The sequence below is a fragment of the Eumetopias jubatus genome, unplaced genomic scaffold (assembly GCF_037043125.1).
Source record: "Eumetopias jubatus isolate StellerSeaLion01/CBP00866 unplaced genomic scaffold, mEumJub1_p1.0 scaffold_1, whole genome shotgun sequence".
NCBI classification, from domain to species: Eukaryota; Metazoa; Chordata; class Mammalia; order Carnivora; family Otariidae; genus Eumetopias; species Eumetopias jubatus.
The window spans coordinates 55,140,459-55,157,369 of record NW_028274807.1 but is presented as its reverse complement, the minus strand read 5'-3'; the positions used below and the strand labels follow the sequence as shown (position 1 = coordinate 55,157,369).

The 16,911-nt window shown below is 36.8% G+C and overlaps 1 protein-coding gene across 1 annotated transcript in view; it reads left to right on the top strand.

Annotated features, from left to right (window-relative positions):
* The window catches only part of MORC1 (MORC family CW-type zinc finger 1), a 176,459-nt gene that overhangs the window by 21,686 nt on the left and 137,862 nt on the right, over positions 1-16,911 (top strand). The window contains exon 8 of the mRNA XM_088022888.1: positions 1,935-2,040. Within this exon, the coding sequence (XP_087879014.1) occupies positions 1,935-2,040 (106 nt within the window). The remainder of the gene's footprint in view (positions 1-1,934; positions 2,041-16,911) is intronic.

The following is a 16,911-nucleotide window of genomic DNA, read 5'->3' as shown; positions in this document are numbered from 1 at the left end:
ATGAATTTTGTCTTAAGTGAATCCAAACACAAATAGCTCTAAGTCCCTGATACTGGGAGAAAGACTTGTACTTGCACGAGCTTGGTGAAGACTGGATGCAGAGAGGATGACATAGTCTGTGACTATAGGGAATCCATAATTCCTGTACTACATAGCAGAGTTAGGAGATGTTTACTGTAGTGTCTATGATTAGATGATCTTACGTATGTAAGACAGCAGTTTATAAGCCAGTGAATCCAGGTTTCTGAGGCAAAGAGTTAGCAAAAGCTTTGTGGACATTTTCCACATTAACAGATCTTTCTGTATGTTCTTTATTTCTGTCAACCTGCACTGGCTTTCTACTCAACATGTAGAATGCACTGTGTCTACTAACGTTTTCCAGTGCCAATCTTTCTCCAGATGTCCACCTTTCATATCTAGAAATAAGAAGAATCCTACTCTAGAGAAAGCTATGTGCATTTTCCTTTTTGCAACTCCTTGTTTTATATAATGTTTTAGTGAAATTCTGAGAAATTCGTTTCTGACTTGGCTTGTATTACCTTCAAAATTTCTTCTCTAATTTGTGGCATTTTGTTTAAAAATGATTTTTTTCATCCTTCCCCTTTTCTTTTAGAAGAAAACTAGTGGCAATTCAATAAATATTAGTCTTATTAATGTGTACATGATATACCTTTTTTTATTTTTAGAAAGAGATTATGTGCAAGCTGTGGGGGAGGGGCAGAAGGAGAGGGAGAGAGAGAATCTTAGGCAGGCTGTATGCTCAGTGTAGAACCTGATCTGGGGCTCCATCTCACGACCCTGCGATCATGACCTGAACCGAAATTAAGAGTTAGACGCTCAACCGACTGAGCTACCCAGGCGCCCCTATACGTGACATACTTTAAGGACAGCTAACGTTAATTTGTTAGTTGATTTTTAACTGTGAAATGCTCATGTAAATACTAAAGGGTGTACTGTTTCTTGAATACTTTTCTAAGTGCTTTATAAAAATTAACACATTTAATTCTCAAAATAATTCATGTGCTCCATTGTGGAGATTAGAAAACATTAGGTTCAAAGAGGTTAGGAAATTTATCCAAGGTCATTGCAACCGGTAAATGGTTGATGCAGGATTTAGATATAGGCATTCTTAGTCACTGTGCTGTTTGTTCTCTCTTGAGTTTTAGTACTACCAAGAGAGGTGTAATTGGCTGTTCTTTTACTTTCTCTGACAGTCCTGTTTGTCTTTGTACCATACTCAGTTTTGTAAAGAATTTGGATTATTTTGTTAGCTATGCCTTAGAGCAGGGGTCAGCAAATGTGACCTGCAGGTCAAACCCAGCCATACTTGTTTTTGTAAATAAAGTTTTATTGGAATACAGCCACACTCATTCATTTATATATTCTCTGTGGCAGCTTTCATGCTACAGTGATGGAGGTGAGTTGTGAGTAAACGTGACAGAGACCATTTGGCCTGCAAAGCCTGAAATGTTTGTTATCTGGCCCTTTACAGAAAAAGTCTGCCAACACCTATTATGGGGTCTAAAAACAACTCTTCATATTCGTACAAATTTTTAAAACTCATCTTTGTTCTTTTGTGCATCGATTCCATTAATGAGACCTTTACCCACAATACAAATTTAGCTCAGACTCCTAACAATTTTCATAAAGCAAATTATGAAAAAGTGCCAAAGTGTAAGAATCCACATTGAGAGACTTACAATGAATTGAATAGGAATAAGCACTATAATGTAGAAACTCAAAACTCTTTGGCAGAGAGTGGAATTTGCCCTGAGACTTATATCTTGGAACTTATCCAAGCACATTATTTACTGAAGTACAGAAGGAAATTTGGTCTAGAGTAGGCTTAATTCCACAGATGAGATAATAGCACCATGACTAATATTTAGTGTAGTTAAAGTATTGACAAGTCAAACGTCCTTTTTTTCTACTAGGTACTTTGCTGGTTGTTTATAACTTGAAGCTTTTGCTTAGTGGAGAACCAGAATTGGATGTCAAGACTGACAAGGAAGATATACTGATGGCTGGAGCTCTTGAGCAGTGAGTAGTGTGTGCGTTTGACAGAATGTGTGTCAGTAAGGACAGCGAGCCGGCTTTGGAGCTCTGCATCCTAGTTCTAGGTCTAAGGCCCCTGTCCTTCGGTTCTAGGACAATTCATTTTATCCCAGTTACAGATGAAGTAAGTTAGGCTAGACCAGTGATTCCCAAACCAGGCTGACCCTCTGAATGACCTGGATAGCTTCTTAAGAAGCATAGGATCTTATCTTATCCCAGACTCTGCTGAGTAAGAATCTCCCAATATCAGGCCTAGGAATCAGTATTTTTCACATGTGACTCTGAGGTGGCAGCACATTTGGGAACCACTGGCATAGCACCTCTAAACTTCTCTAATTCCAAAACTCCTATTTTATGAATATTAAAACTGAAAAAAAACCCTCAGAGTTCATTATCCATTACATATCATTAAAAATGGGCATCAGTATGGTGTGAAGCAAAAAGAAATACGACCAGCTGACAATTCAGAATGACCTTATGAACTTCATACTTGTAGTTTATAAGTGAATAAATTGACACATTCATTTTTCTTGGCTATTAGGGATCCGTAGGAAACAGAATAAAGAAGCATTGGAGAGCATGAGTGAAAAGTATGGAGAAATAATGAAATAGTGACTGAACCTAAGTTTCTCCAGAATAACTTCGTATTTGAAACTTACCAGCTTGAGCCCGCAGTCTCTTAGTGTCAGAACTCTGGAGCTAGAAGGGATTTTGAAGGAATTAAATTCATTCCGATTCATTTTAATTAAATACTGGTATTGTCCAGTGGAAATGTAATGAGAGACACAAATATGAACCCTATATGAAATCTAAATTTTCTAGTAGCCATATTAGGAAAAGTAACAAGAAACAGGTCAAATTAATTTTAATAATGTTTTATTTAATCTGGTATATGTAAAGTAAAATTTTAATATGAAAAATAGTAATGAGACATTTTATACTCTTTTTTCCCTACTAAATCCTTGAAACCTCATGTGTGTCTTACACAGATAGTGCGAGTCAGTTTGGACTAGGGCCCAACAGCCACATTTGGCCAGTGGCTGCCATATTGGACAGTGCAATTTTAGATTAAGAGATTGAGACCCAAGTAAATACATAAACATAACAGAGAATTTCTTTATCTTTTGCCTTTGAGGTGAAATTTGAAGGGCCCTTCCCAGTTAGAAAATTTAATGTTTGATAATGTACTTTTAGATTATCTTTTCTACTTTTTTCTAATTTATATTTTTCTTCATTTCATTCTAATGCATAATTCTTGATTTACACAGAAATGAGGGTTTTTTTTTTTTCTTTTGGAAAAAAAAATCCAGCCTCATTACTGTTGTACAAATGCTGGGAACCCTTTTGGCAACATTAACACGCCGATATCAGAAAGGAGGCCCAGAACTGTTACCAGCACCTCCATTACCACGTCCCCCTTCTCCCTGGTCCTGCCCTTCTGTCTAACAGCTGCTTCCAAAACCAATATCTCATGCTATTTAAAAGCTCTGAGCCCAAATTTTCAAACAGTTATCTGTCAGAGTGCCTTGGCATTTCAGCACTAGCATCAGAAAACAAACACATTAGTGGAGGAATAATTTGACAGCTAATTTCTTTGGGAAAAAGTTCTTACTGTTTCCAGATTGTTTAATGAAGTCAGAAGCTTCTTAAGCCATTTAAACAGTTAATCACAGAATGAAGAAAATGGATCAGATCCATGATATGTATAGTTTAATTTTGGAACATGGACCACATTGGATTTGTTTGTTTGATTTTTTCAACAACATTTTTTTGTAGTTTAATCATAAGAAAGGCCTTTTTAAGACGGGGTGGAGGGTTTATGAGGATGAATTGTACAGGAGACATTATTTCTCCAGAAAGGGTGCTATCTGTACATTTCATAGCTTCTGATATGAGTCTCGCAATAGTGCAAGGAGGGAGAGCAGTGCGCCTCCTGGGGGGCGGGGATGATGTATAGTTTTCCCCTCTGAAAAGTCAGTGGGCTCTGACATTAACACCCAATTCCTCTTAATTAAGGGACTGGGAAAACGTTAACTCTTGCAGCTGAACGAATCCTCTAGTGGAAGACGGATCTTTTTCTGACTGTGCTTACATTTATGACTTCTGAGACTTGAACTGCTAACCAAGAACAGTTCACATAATCTTGGTTTTAAAAACAAGTGGTTTAGTAATGTAACAACTCCTTTGCTACTTCTTTTTCTTGTGGTTATGGTGTCCCCCTTAAAGCTGCTGGGTATTCTTCCTCTGTTCAAAACAAGTTTCAAACCTTGGAACTATGCAGTTTCCACCTTTGGTCTTAGATGGTGTGGTCCTGCTGATTTTGAAAATAATTTAATTTTCTCCATAGAAATAGGAAAATTCAAGCTTTCAGGCTTTTTTTTCTGACACATTTTTTTCCAGTTTTATTTATTATAAAATAAAAAATGAAACAATATTTTAAAAATTTTTAAAGAAAATTTACATATCATAATTATTAATTTTTGTTATTCAATTCTAGTGTTTTTTTAAATGTGATTTCTCATTTTTTTCATTTATGATTTGCTTCTGAACTTTTAAGTTATTATGTAGTCTTGGTAAGTCTCATTTCATAATGATTTCTTGATAAGTGGTTTTACAGTAGTCCATTGAATTGATTCATCATAGTTTTTATAACCATTTCTTTATTTTTGGATAGTAGCATTGGTCCCAGTGTTTCACATTATTTATAGATAATATTGAAATAAGCATTTTCATACAGATGGATTTTTTTATTCTTTTGAATTTTTTTTTAAGATTTGATTTATTTGAGAGAGAGAGAGAGAAAGAGCCCCATGAGCAGCGGGGAGAGGCAGAGGGAGAGGGAGAAACAGATTCCCCGCTGAGCAGGGAGCCCGATGCGGGGCTCGATCCCAGGACCCTGGGATCATGACCTGAGCCAAAGGCAGATGCTTAATGACTGAGTCACGCAGGAGCCCCAGAATTTTTTTTTTTTTTTTTTTTTTTTTTACAGATAAATTCCCAAGAAGGGAACTATTGAGTCAAAGTGTCTGGACTTTCATATAGTTCTTGTGAATATTTGGTATCAGTTTTAAACTTTGCAGTCAAAACCCTTTATCTGCTTTGGGCTGAGGCTCTACAACCGTAATCCAACCATCAGCAGGGCCTTGTTGCAAGATGACAATAACCTCATGAAAATTTCATTAGGAGTGATGTTCAAGTACACAGGCAGTGGCATGTGCTTTGGCAATATCAATCTAAAGACAACCTGTTGTCACTTAAATTAAAAAAAAAATATGTAGATAGATAAGTCATCTCAGAATTTCACAATCAGATGAGGCAGAAGTTTGCATTTAACATGTGATATATAAAATCAGAATTTGAATCTGTGAATGTGGCATGTGGAGAGTGCCAGAGAATCATACATAGTTGCAGGGTGATATGCAGAAAGTGGGTTATATCTGCAGGGAAGGAATCTGCTATGTTAAATTTAGGCAAAGTGCCCTAAAAGGGAAGATGACAATATGAAAAATAACTTTGTAAGAGATCAAAAGAAAGTCAAGACTTTGGAACAAAGAGGCCAGGGAAGGGCCGAGAATATGGAATATGAATGAAAATAATAGTGAACTAAGGACAGGAAATAAGAGGTTTCTTCAGAGCCGGCTTAGACAATGTTTGTTAATTTATGTTGTGGTGATTTTTTGGAACTCCAGACCAAGTCCCACATCTCAAACTTTTGCAAATTTTACCCCTACCCAGGTTTTGTTTTTGTTTTTGTTTTTTTTCCTTTGAATTAGTCAAAACAAAATCGGGTTAACTTGTTCTCTCCTTCTCACTGGTGGCTGTTAGTAAGCTTTAGTTACAATCACACAGATGATTAAAATCAGAGTGATTTGCAGAGGTCCTCTATTGATTGAATGCAGTAGCACTGAGCAAATGGAAGGTGACAGGTCATAGAGGGGAGGGTATGAAATGCCTCACATGTGGTCAGTATCAATTGGCATCTGCAGAATTGACAGGGTTGTAATTCTCCTTCTGTATTCCGTACCCAGAGAGTCTGTGTAGATAGCAGGTATGGAATTACTCTATCATTCAGATGTTTTAAATTTCATTCATAGGACATAGAATTCTTTATGTGGATACCAGCATGGAATTATAATTTCATAACTGAGATCTTGAAATTTCATTTAAGGTATGCCACCAACTCCTGGATCCAAGTGTTAGTTTTCTTCACGCTCTCCTGTCTCTCACTCTTCATTGTAGTCTACCTGGGACAGTAATCTTTGGGGCAGTGGGTGGAGTGGGCCTCTGTAGTACACAAATACGAGTTGATTGAAAACGACTCAAACGTGCATAAATACATCAATCAGTGTAACAGTGCTTTCTCATTCTCTACCCCAGCGTGCCCTCCCCCCAGTCTCTCTTCTATAGAAGTCATTCTGCAACTTGGGTTTTTTAAATATGTCATCTAGATTTTTCAGTATTTGTCAGTTTCTATTAAAGTCACACTTTTTTCTTCTTAGCTTTTTCTTTTGATGTAATTTAGACTTTTCAACAGGGTTGTAAAGACAATACAGAGAATTCCAATATACCTTTCCCTCAGATTCCGCAGATGTTGCTACTCTCACACTTGTTTTATCATTCTTCCTTTCCCTCTCCTTCTCTTTGTACATGGTAGGGATCCATGCATTCCTTTTAATTTTAAGGGTAATAATCTGTCACTACCAGTATTTTGTGGCTAAAGTTGTCTTAGATTTGGCTAGTGGGAGCCTGTTCAAGCTGTCTTTTTTATTTTTATTTTTTTTAATTTAAATTCAATTAATTAACATATAGTGTATTATTAGTTTCAGAGGTAGAGGTCAGTGATTCATCCGTCTTCTATAATACCCAGTGCTCATTACATCACGTGCTCTCCTTAACATCCATCACCCAGTTACCCTGCCCCTCCACCACTCTCCCCTCCAGCAACCCTCAGTTTTTTCCTATGATTAAGAGTCTCTTATAGTTTTTCTCCCTCTATGATTTTGTCTTTGTTTTATTTTTTTCCTCTCTTCCCCTGTGATCCTCTGCCTTGTTTGTCCAATTCCACTTACCAGTGAGATCATATGATAATTGTCTTTCTCTGATTGACTTATTTCACCTAGCATAATACCCTCTAGTTCCATCCATGTTAATACAAATGGCAAGATTTCATTTTTTTGATGGCTGAGTAATATATATATACACACACACACACACCACATCTTCTTTATTCATTATATATATAAATGCCACATCTTCTTTATCCATTCATCTTTTGATGGACATCTAGGCTCTTTCCATAGTTTGGCTATTGTGGACACTGCTGCTATACACATTGGGGTGCATGTGCCCCTTCAGATCACTACATTTGTATCTTTGGGGTAAATCCCTAGTAGTGCAATGGCTGGGTCGTAGGGTAGCTCTATTTTCAACTTTTGAGGAACCTCCATACTGTTTTCCAGAGTGGCTGTACCAGCTTGCATTCCCACCAACAGTGTAAGAAGGTTCAGTTCCCCTTTCTCTGCATCCTTGCCAACATCTGTCATTTCCTGACTTGTTAATTTTAGCCATTCTGACTTGTGTGAGGTGGTATTTCATAGTGGTTTTGATTTGTATTTCTCTGATGTCAGGTGATGTGGAGCATTTTTTCATGTGTCTGTTGGCCATTTGGATGTCTTCTTTGGAGAAATGTCTGTTCATGCCTTCTGCCCATTTCTTGATTGGATTATTTGTTCTTTGGGTGTTGAGTTTGATAAGTTCTTTATAGATCTTGGATACTAGCCCTTTATCTGATACGTCATTTGCAAGTATCTTCTCCCATTCTGTCGGTTGACTTTTGGTTTTGTTGACTGTTTCCTTTGCTGTGCAGGAGCCTTTTATCTTGATGAAGTCCCAGTAGTTCATTTTTGCCTTTGTTTCCTTTGCCTTTGGAGATGTATCTAGCAAGAAGTTGCTGCAGCTGAGGTTGAAGAGGTTGCTGCCTGTGTTCTCAAGGATTTGGATGGATTCCTGTCTCACATTTAGGTCTTTCATCCATTTTGCGTCTATTTTTGTGTACAGTGTAAGGAAATGGTCCAGTTTCATTCTTCTGCATGTGGTTCAGCCTGGCTTTTATGTTCTTTTGACATATCACCATCATTTTTAAACATTTTCTGACATCATAAGGTGTTCCAGGCTCATATTATACTTCTTCTGTTGCTGTAATGCAATCAGCCATTTCTCCAAGGAATCCTGGTTTCTTTTATTGGATAATTGTAGTCCTCATTTTTTAAAATGATTTTTTAAAAAAGTCTGTAAAGTAATAAATTACTATACATTGTTGTATAACAGTTTTTGCATAATATTCAGTTATTTTTACATTGATATATTGTACATCAATACTCCCTTACTGATGATGGGAACTTAGTTTGACTTCACTTTTTCACTATTTGAACAATGCTGATATATTTTTTTAAGATTTTATTTATTTGAGAGAGAGAAAGAGAGAGCAGGCAAGCAGCAGGGAGGTGCAGAAGGAAGGGAGAGAGAGAATCTCAGACTGTCCACTGAGCGCAGAGCCTGATACAGGCCTTGATCCCAGGACTCCAAGATCATGACCTGAGCCGAAACCAAGAGTTGGCTGCTTAACTGACTGAGCCACCCAGCTGCCTCGGCAGTTGATCTTTTTTTAATTAAAATTTGTATTTAGGTAATTGTAGACTCATAAGCAGTTATAAGAAATAATAGAGAGAAAGCCTGTGTACCCTTTGCTCAGGTTCCCCATTGCTGTTACTTTGCTAAACTTGGAGTACAATATCACAACCAGGATATTGACATTGATGCAATCTACCTAGCCTGGTGCAAATCCACCAGTACATCAGCCCAAGGATCCTTCTTGTTGCCTTTTTCTTTTTTTTTCTTTTTTTAAAGATTTTATTCATTTATTTGAGAGAGGGAGAGAGAGCATGAGTGAAAAAGCACAAGCAGGAGGAGCAGCAGAAGGAGAAGCAGACTTCCTGCTGAACAGGGAGCCCCGATATGGCATGAGCCAAAGGCAGCCCCATTTAACTGAGCCACCCAGGGCCTTTTTTTTTTTTTTTTTAAGATTTTATTTATTTGACAGAGAGAGACATAGCAAGAGAGGGAGAACCAGTCTTCCTGCAGAGCAGGGAGCCCAACGTGGGGCTCGATCCCAGGACCCTAGGATCATGACCTGAGCCAAAGGCAGATAGATGCTTAAGGACTGAGCCACCCAGGCACCCCCCTATTCCTTTTTATAGTCTATACATACACCCTCCCTTCTCTCTCCCCACTTGACTTTTAAAATTGTTAGTATTGTCCTTTGTCTAATAGCAGTTTTTGATATTTTGAGGTCAAATCTGCAATATATTTATGAGTTTCTTTCACATTTCTAGACTCAGATAGGTATTCTTTAACAAATATATTTTCTTATTTCTTTTAATATTAGTAGTTTATTTCTGTAGCTTTTTAATCTATCTGGAATTTGTTTTTTGAACATAGCATGTACATGGGGGAGGACAGATTAATATTTTCTAATGGATATAGCATTTTAAAAATAGTTCAGCCTTTCTTACTTGTTTGAGATGCATCACTAATATAAACTAAATTCTCGTCATATATGGATCTGTTTCTAGATGGCCTATTTCTTTTCATATATTTTTTTCTATTGTCACTTCATTAAAATTTTTTAATTGCTAGAGCCTTTATAATGTGTTTTGCTATTTGGTAGGGCAAGTTCTCCTTCACTGTCCTTTTTAAAAATATTATGATTGTTCTTGCAGATGTTCTTTTCCATATGAATTTCAAAACCAGCTTTCCAAATTTTATTACAAAAAATGCTCTTGGGATTTTGATTGGTAGTCCATTGAATTTATAGATTAATTGGGGGGAAAACTGACATATTTATGTTTTGGTTCTTACTTCAGTCTTTTATGTAGTTGAGTGGAGTTTTACATCATTGTATAGTATCATAGTAGTTGAGAACAAGACTTTGATAGTTAGACTGTATGAGTTCAATTTATAGTTCTATAAGCTGTGTTAATATGGGAAAGGTAGTTAACCTTACAGAGCCTCAATTTTCTCATCCAAAAATGGCAATAATAATAGTAGTAGTGTTAATAGTAATATATCATGGGGTTGTTGTGAAGCTTACATGATGTATGAACTGAAAAGTGCTTAGACCACTACCTGGCACAGAGTTCATACTCAGTAATTTTTGGATATTATTATATCTTCTTAGGACTTATACATTTCTTGTTAAGTTCATAGGTATTATGACTCTTCTTGGCACTCAAATAAGATTTTTTTCTCTATTGCTTTTTCTAATTATTTATTTGTTAATGTGCAGATAGGAAAACCATTGACTTTTTTTTTTTTAAGATTTTATTTATTTTAGAAAGAGCGAGTGGGGGAAGGGCACTGGGAGAGGAAGAGAGTCTGTAAAGCAGACTCCACTTGATCCTACAACCCTGAGGTCATGATCTGAGCTGAAATCAAGAGTTGGACGCTTACCTGACTGAGCTACCCAGGCCTCCCAGAACCATTGACTTTGTGGATTTTGTATCTTGCCATTTACTGAATTCTTTTATTTTAATAGTTTTCAGTTGGATTTTCTGTTTAGTCTTTATTTGCAAATAGTGATGGTTTTGTGTCTTCATTTCTATTACTCATTCTGTTTTCTTGTTTTAACTAGTTAACTAAGAGTGATAATGACAGATGTGATTTTTGGTTTGTTTCTGTCTAATGGAATTCTTTTATCTTTGACCATTAGGTATGATATTTATTCTAGTTACTATTCCTTTTAATCAATGCCTTTTGTTGAACTTAGGAAGTTATTTTATTTCTAGTTTATTGAGTGACTTTATTTATTTTTCACATCAGGAAATTGGTGTTAAGTTTTCGTCAATGCTTTTTGACATCTGTTGAGGTGATTTGGTTTTGTTTTTCTCTTTTAATCCGTTAAAGTAGTATATTATTCTAGTAAAGTTCATGATATTGAACTATCATTCTTCCATTCCTCAAATAAACCCAACTAGTTTATGATGTAATATTCACTGTGTTAATTTCACTAGTATTTTATTTAATATTTTTTGCCCTTATGCTTACATGTGAGACTGGGCTATAATTATGCTTTTATTATCCTTACCTTATTTAGTATTGGTGTGTAGATTATGGTAGAGTGAGTTGAGAAGTTTTTCACCTCTTTCGTTGATCTGGAAGTATTTATGTAAAATGAGTCTTTGCCTATAGGTTTGGTAGAAATTCTTTGTAAAATCTGTGGTCCTATCACTTTTTTGTTTTTGTTTTTACTTTAATTACTTTTGAACTGTGCTATAACTGTTAATCTATTCAGATTTTTAAATTTTGGGGTCAAATTTGTCATTTATAATTTCTTATAAGAGCATTCATTTTATTTAGATTTGCGAATTTGTTGATAAGGAGTTTTATATAAAATATTCTTAGAAAATTTCTGTTTTCCCCAATCCTATAGTTGTGTCCACTTTTACTGCTTTTATTGCATATTATGCTGTCTCTTTTTCTTTGCCAGAGAGATTTAATTGTTTCAACTGTCTTTAAAAACAAAATAATTTTGGGTTCTTTTTAAGTCTACTAGGTTTATATTAATTATATATTTCTTTATTTTCTCCTGTGTTCTTTGGATTTATTTTACTTTTTCTGCTTCCTTGAGGTTTATCTTTTATTAGTTTATTTTCAATCTCATTTTCTAATCTAAATAACAGGCTTTTATGCATCCTCCCAGCCCCACCCCCCTCATTATGGCTGTATTCTACCGGTTTAAAAAATAGAACTATCATTATTGCTTCTTTCTTTTTTCTTTTTTTAAAGATTCATTTATTTATTTGAAAGAGAAACAGAGCAAATGGGGGGGAGGAGCAGCGGGAGAGTAGCAGACTCGAGTATGGAGCCCGATGCGGGGCTCAATCCTATGACCCTGAGATTACAACCTGAGCTGAAACCAAGTGTTGATCCCCCAACCAACTGTGCCACCTAGGTGCCCCCCACCCCGCTTTTTTTTTTTTTAGGATTTATTCATTATTGCTTATTTGTAAATAATTTATAAATTCCATTTTGATTTTCTCTTTAGCTCAGGAATGACTTTTAAAAAGTATTTTAAAAAATCTACAAGTACATAGGTTTTTTGGGGGTGGTGTCAAATATGCTTTTATTGTTCCAGAGAATGTAGTTTGCATTATATCTGCTCTTTGAAATTTGTTGAGATTTCTTGTGGCCTAATGTTTTAAAACATTGGAAAAATTGTGAATCTCTGAAAAAGATTCTGTAACATCAAGCTTTTTATTATTATTTAGATCTTCCATTTCTTCCCCCCACCAATGCCTCAATTTCTGAGAACAGTAATAATATCTTACAGTGTCTATGGTTTTGTCCATGTTTATTTATTTCTTCTAATTTTTGCTGTATCTGTTTCTGAGTCATTAGATTTATGGCACATACACATTTTGTTTAAGTGAACCTTTATTAATATAAAGTATCCCTTTATGTTCCAGTTAATGCTTTCTAATAACTTTGTTTCTATTTTTGTCTAACAGTAACCTATGTTAGATTTTTTTTTATTTTGATTAACTTTTCTTACCATATATTTTTCCACTGCTTTATTCTCAACAGTGTTGTTTAATTTTCAGTTTGTCTCTTATAAATGGCATATAACTAGATTTGTGACTCAGTCTAAGTGCTTCTATCTTTTAATAGGAAATTTATCTAGTTTACCCTTAGGACATCTGCTATAGCTGGACTTACTCTGCCTTCTCATTTCATGTTTTGTATTTAATTTACCTCTTTGTTGTCATTGGTTTGCACTTGCGTTTGTTTGTTTAATTTTGCTCTGCCTTATTTTTTCTCCCCTTTTGTGAGATTGGTTGAGTTGTGATTTTTTTTTTTTTTTAACCAGGAAGGAAGGTTCGTTTTTTTTTTTTTTTTCTATTCCAGTAGTTTGAAAATTATTTGTTCCATTCTATTTTTTTACAGTAGATTACCTTTACATTTTAAATAAACATATCTAAAACTAGTTTTCACATCAAAGTATAGAGTTAATATCTATCTCATCTCACAAATAAGTCAAGGCCTTAATATGCTTTATTTTTCGCCCATACCAGTTCCACCTTTTCTGATTATTGTGTTTGGATTTCTTTATAACATTTTACAATATTATATCACAGCCTGCATAGATATTTAGACTAAATTATAAGATTTATTATTTTTCTTTGCTTACCACAGCATCTTCCATCCTTTATCTTTTTCATTTACTCATTAGTTCCTTTGCTGGATTATATCCTTGAATAATTATTTCGAAGTCCATTTGAGGTAAATTTTTGGAATCTTTGTATCTTAAAAGTGTCTTTATTTTTCCTTTCCTCCTCAGTATTTGTTTAAATGAATGAAGAAACATTGATTCAAAAAATAGTTTTCCAGGGGCACCTGGGTGACTCAGTAGGTTAAACGTCTGACTCTTGATCTCAGTTCAGGTCTTGATCTCAGGGTTGTGAGTTCAAGCCCTGCATTGGGCTCCACGCTGGGTATGGAGCCTACTTAAAAAAAAAAAAAAAAAGTTTCCGGGACACCTGAGTGGTTGGTTGGTTGGTTAAGCGTCTGCCTTCAGTTCAGGTCATGATCCCAGGGTCCTGGGATTGAGTCCCACATTGGGCTCCTTGCTCAGCGGGAAGCCTGCTTCTCCCTCTGCCTGCCTCTCTCTCTCTCTCTCTCTCTCTCTCATTCTCTCTGACAAATGAATAAATAAAATCTTAAAAAAAAAGTTTCCCTCAGAACTTATTGTGCATTTGACTTCTTGAATCCATGATGTTAATGAGAAGTCTGACCCAGATGTGATTACTAAATTTTATAAATTGCTAATTTTACCCCCTTGGATAGCTTTTAGGAGTTCTCTTAACCTCAAATAAAATTGCACAATGTGTCTATCTGTGAGGTTTGACTTTGTAAACATTCTTCCTACTCAGGACTCTTGTCCCGAGGACCCTTGGAGGACACTTCTAACTTGCTTATTTCACATTGGCTCTGCCTTCAACTAGATCCAGACCCAACCATTTATCACCTCCTCTACTGCTATGATCCTTGTTCAGGCCCCTGTCATGTCTCCCTGGGGTTATAGAAAGCCTCCTGCCAAGCCACAGGTCTCTCTGCTTCCACCCTTCACCCTGTGAAAACTCTGTCCCCCTTGCCGCTCTGTAGCAGCCAGAGCAGTCTTTTAAAAACTCTCTGTACAAGATTCCTCAATGACTTCCCATTACACTCAGAGGAAAAATGAAGATCTTCATAATGCTCTGCAGCATCCCGCGTGATATCTGACTTCCTTTCTTCTCCCATTCCTCTTTAGGCACAGGGGCCTCCTTACTATTTTTCCTTGGGTTTCAGCAGGAGACGAATATGTATTCATAGTTACCAACCTGTCTTTGATTTTTTTTTTATTTCATTATGTTATGTTAATCACCATACATTACATCATTAGTTTTTTTAAATTTTTTATTGTTATGTTAATCAGCATACATTACATCATTAGTTTTTGATGTACTGTTCCATGATTCATTGTTTGCGTATAACACCCAGTGCTCCATGCAGAATGTGCCCTCTTTAATACTCATCACCAGGCTAACCCATCCCCCCACCCCCCTCCCCTCTAGAACCCTCGGTTTGTTTCTCAGAGTCCATCGTCTCTCATGTTTCATCTCCCCCTCCTATTCCCCCCCTTCATTTTTCCCTTCCTACTATCTTCTTTTTTTTAATATATAATGTATTTGTTTCAGAGGTACAGGTCTGTGATTCAACAGTCTTGCACAATTCACAGCGCTCACCATAGCACCACAGCCTGTCTTTGATTTTTTTAAAAAATAGTCCTTTACATAATGGCATGGTCTGTCAGCAGAGACAAGAGGGTTAATTGAAGATGGCAGGGGTGGGGTGGGGGGCATTTGCAGTCTGTTGCCATATTAACTTTTTCTGTGTGTAGTAAGGTACATACAAAATTAGAAAACGTGGACACCAGACCCTTGAGTCCAGTTCTGTGGATTAAGCTGAAGGAACCAGAACCTCAGCCTCACAGGCAGGCAGGGTCTATGGGGGGTGGGGCTGCCCAGTCCAACTTCTGACTCCTGCTCCAGGTCACATTGCAGCGCCCTGCTTTAGGCCAGTCATCCCTGGACATTACGTCAGAGAAAGCATGGACTCTGTAGTTGCTTAGAACGGGTCTCAAATCCTGCTTCTTCCCCCCGAGTAGCTGCCTGACTGTAGATGGGTTCATTTTATGTTCACTCCTTCAGTGGATACTTACTGAGTGTCAGGCCCTGTTTTAGAAGCCGGGGATATATGAGGGAATAAGACACAAATATCTCTGCCCCCACATGGCTTGAATTCTCTTGAGAGAGCTTTCATTCTAGTGATAAGTTCTCTGTGGTCTCTGAACGTCAGCGTTTTCATCTACAAAATGAGGCTGTATATAAGGTCATCTGCTTAGTACGAACGTTGTAGAACTAGAATAGTCACAGTACCCGGCACATGGAGGTTCTGGGTGCATTTCAGTTCCCTTCATGCTGCTTTCCCCTACAACACAACACTTCTTTCTAGCACTTACCATTATAGTGCTCTGTAAACTAACCCACTGTCTGATACATAACAGGCAACAAACTGAGCTGAATGCCAGTGTGCAGGTAATTTTCTGAGGATATGTAGACACTTTCGTCAGAAGACACTGGTGCTCTTTGTCATGGCTTCTGTGCTCCATCCTTGAAGATCACTGGGGCTCTTTATTGGAGAGGGGAGAGGGAGTTTTAGAAAACTTTGTAAAGTGCTTCTATTACCTTTGAAATCTCTTTTCAGTTCCATATTGTGAAGACTTGATCTATCCTCTGACATTTTTTCCTGAGTCCCGTTTTGGGGGTTGAGACCATGTGAGCATTGCACCTGTTCTATTATGCATGTGATTTCCCTGTGCCATGTTGCTTTTGTGACTTGTCTTTTTAACATTATGAATATTTTATGTATTCAGCTTTATGAGAAAACACAAGAAAGCACACTCTCTCCTAAAAAAGGCATGTCATGGAATTGGCTGTCATCGAAGGGGCCTGTCATACCCCCGGAATCCATCATGGCTTAGGATCTCAGGCAGCTAGGGGAACCCATCTTAAAAAACAGCTCTGGGAATGGTGATATAATATGGAATAATGGCGTTGAAACTTTGTGCTAAGTAATGTTTTGAAATTAGATGCCACGTTGCCCGTGTGTTCCTAAATTGACAGGCACTGGGCAGCATTCCATAATGTCTCTAGTTTATGTCTTAACTGAGCTGGCTGGGAACACATCAAAAGTTATAGCTTCAAATTGTAATGTGCTGCTTGCTATGCCGCGGGTGTGACAGAGGCACTTTTGTTACTTTGTGTAGCTTATAACTCTTCTTTGAAATTACCTCTTTGAGTTGACATTTCTCTTAGGTATGATCCACCCTAAGATTAAATTTGGTTAGCCCCTTCATAGTTCAGAATTTAAACTAGTTAAAAACCTTTATGCACTTCTTTATATTCAAGATAACATAGGCTTTGTTAATTTCAACCTTAAGAACTCCTCAGAGATTTTGTAGGGACTTTAGCAATAAATTCAGAAAACAATTTTGGTTATAATATGCAGTATTTTCATGAATAAAAATATGGCACTTCTGAGATACTCCAAAAGGAATCTAATTTAGTGCCTGGAGTTTAGAGTCATTCTCTCAACTGTGGACCTTACAAGGGCGGTTCAGTGGGAGTCCGTTTTCTGTGTACACATTGTGGATAAATGTAAAGGGCGTCCTGCATCCAAACACCCGCCTCTCTCTTTCAG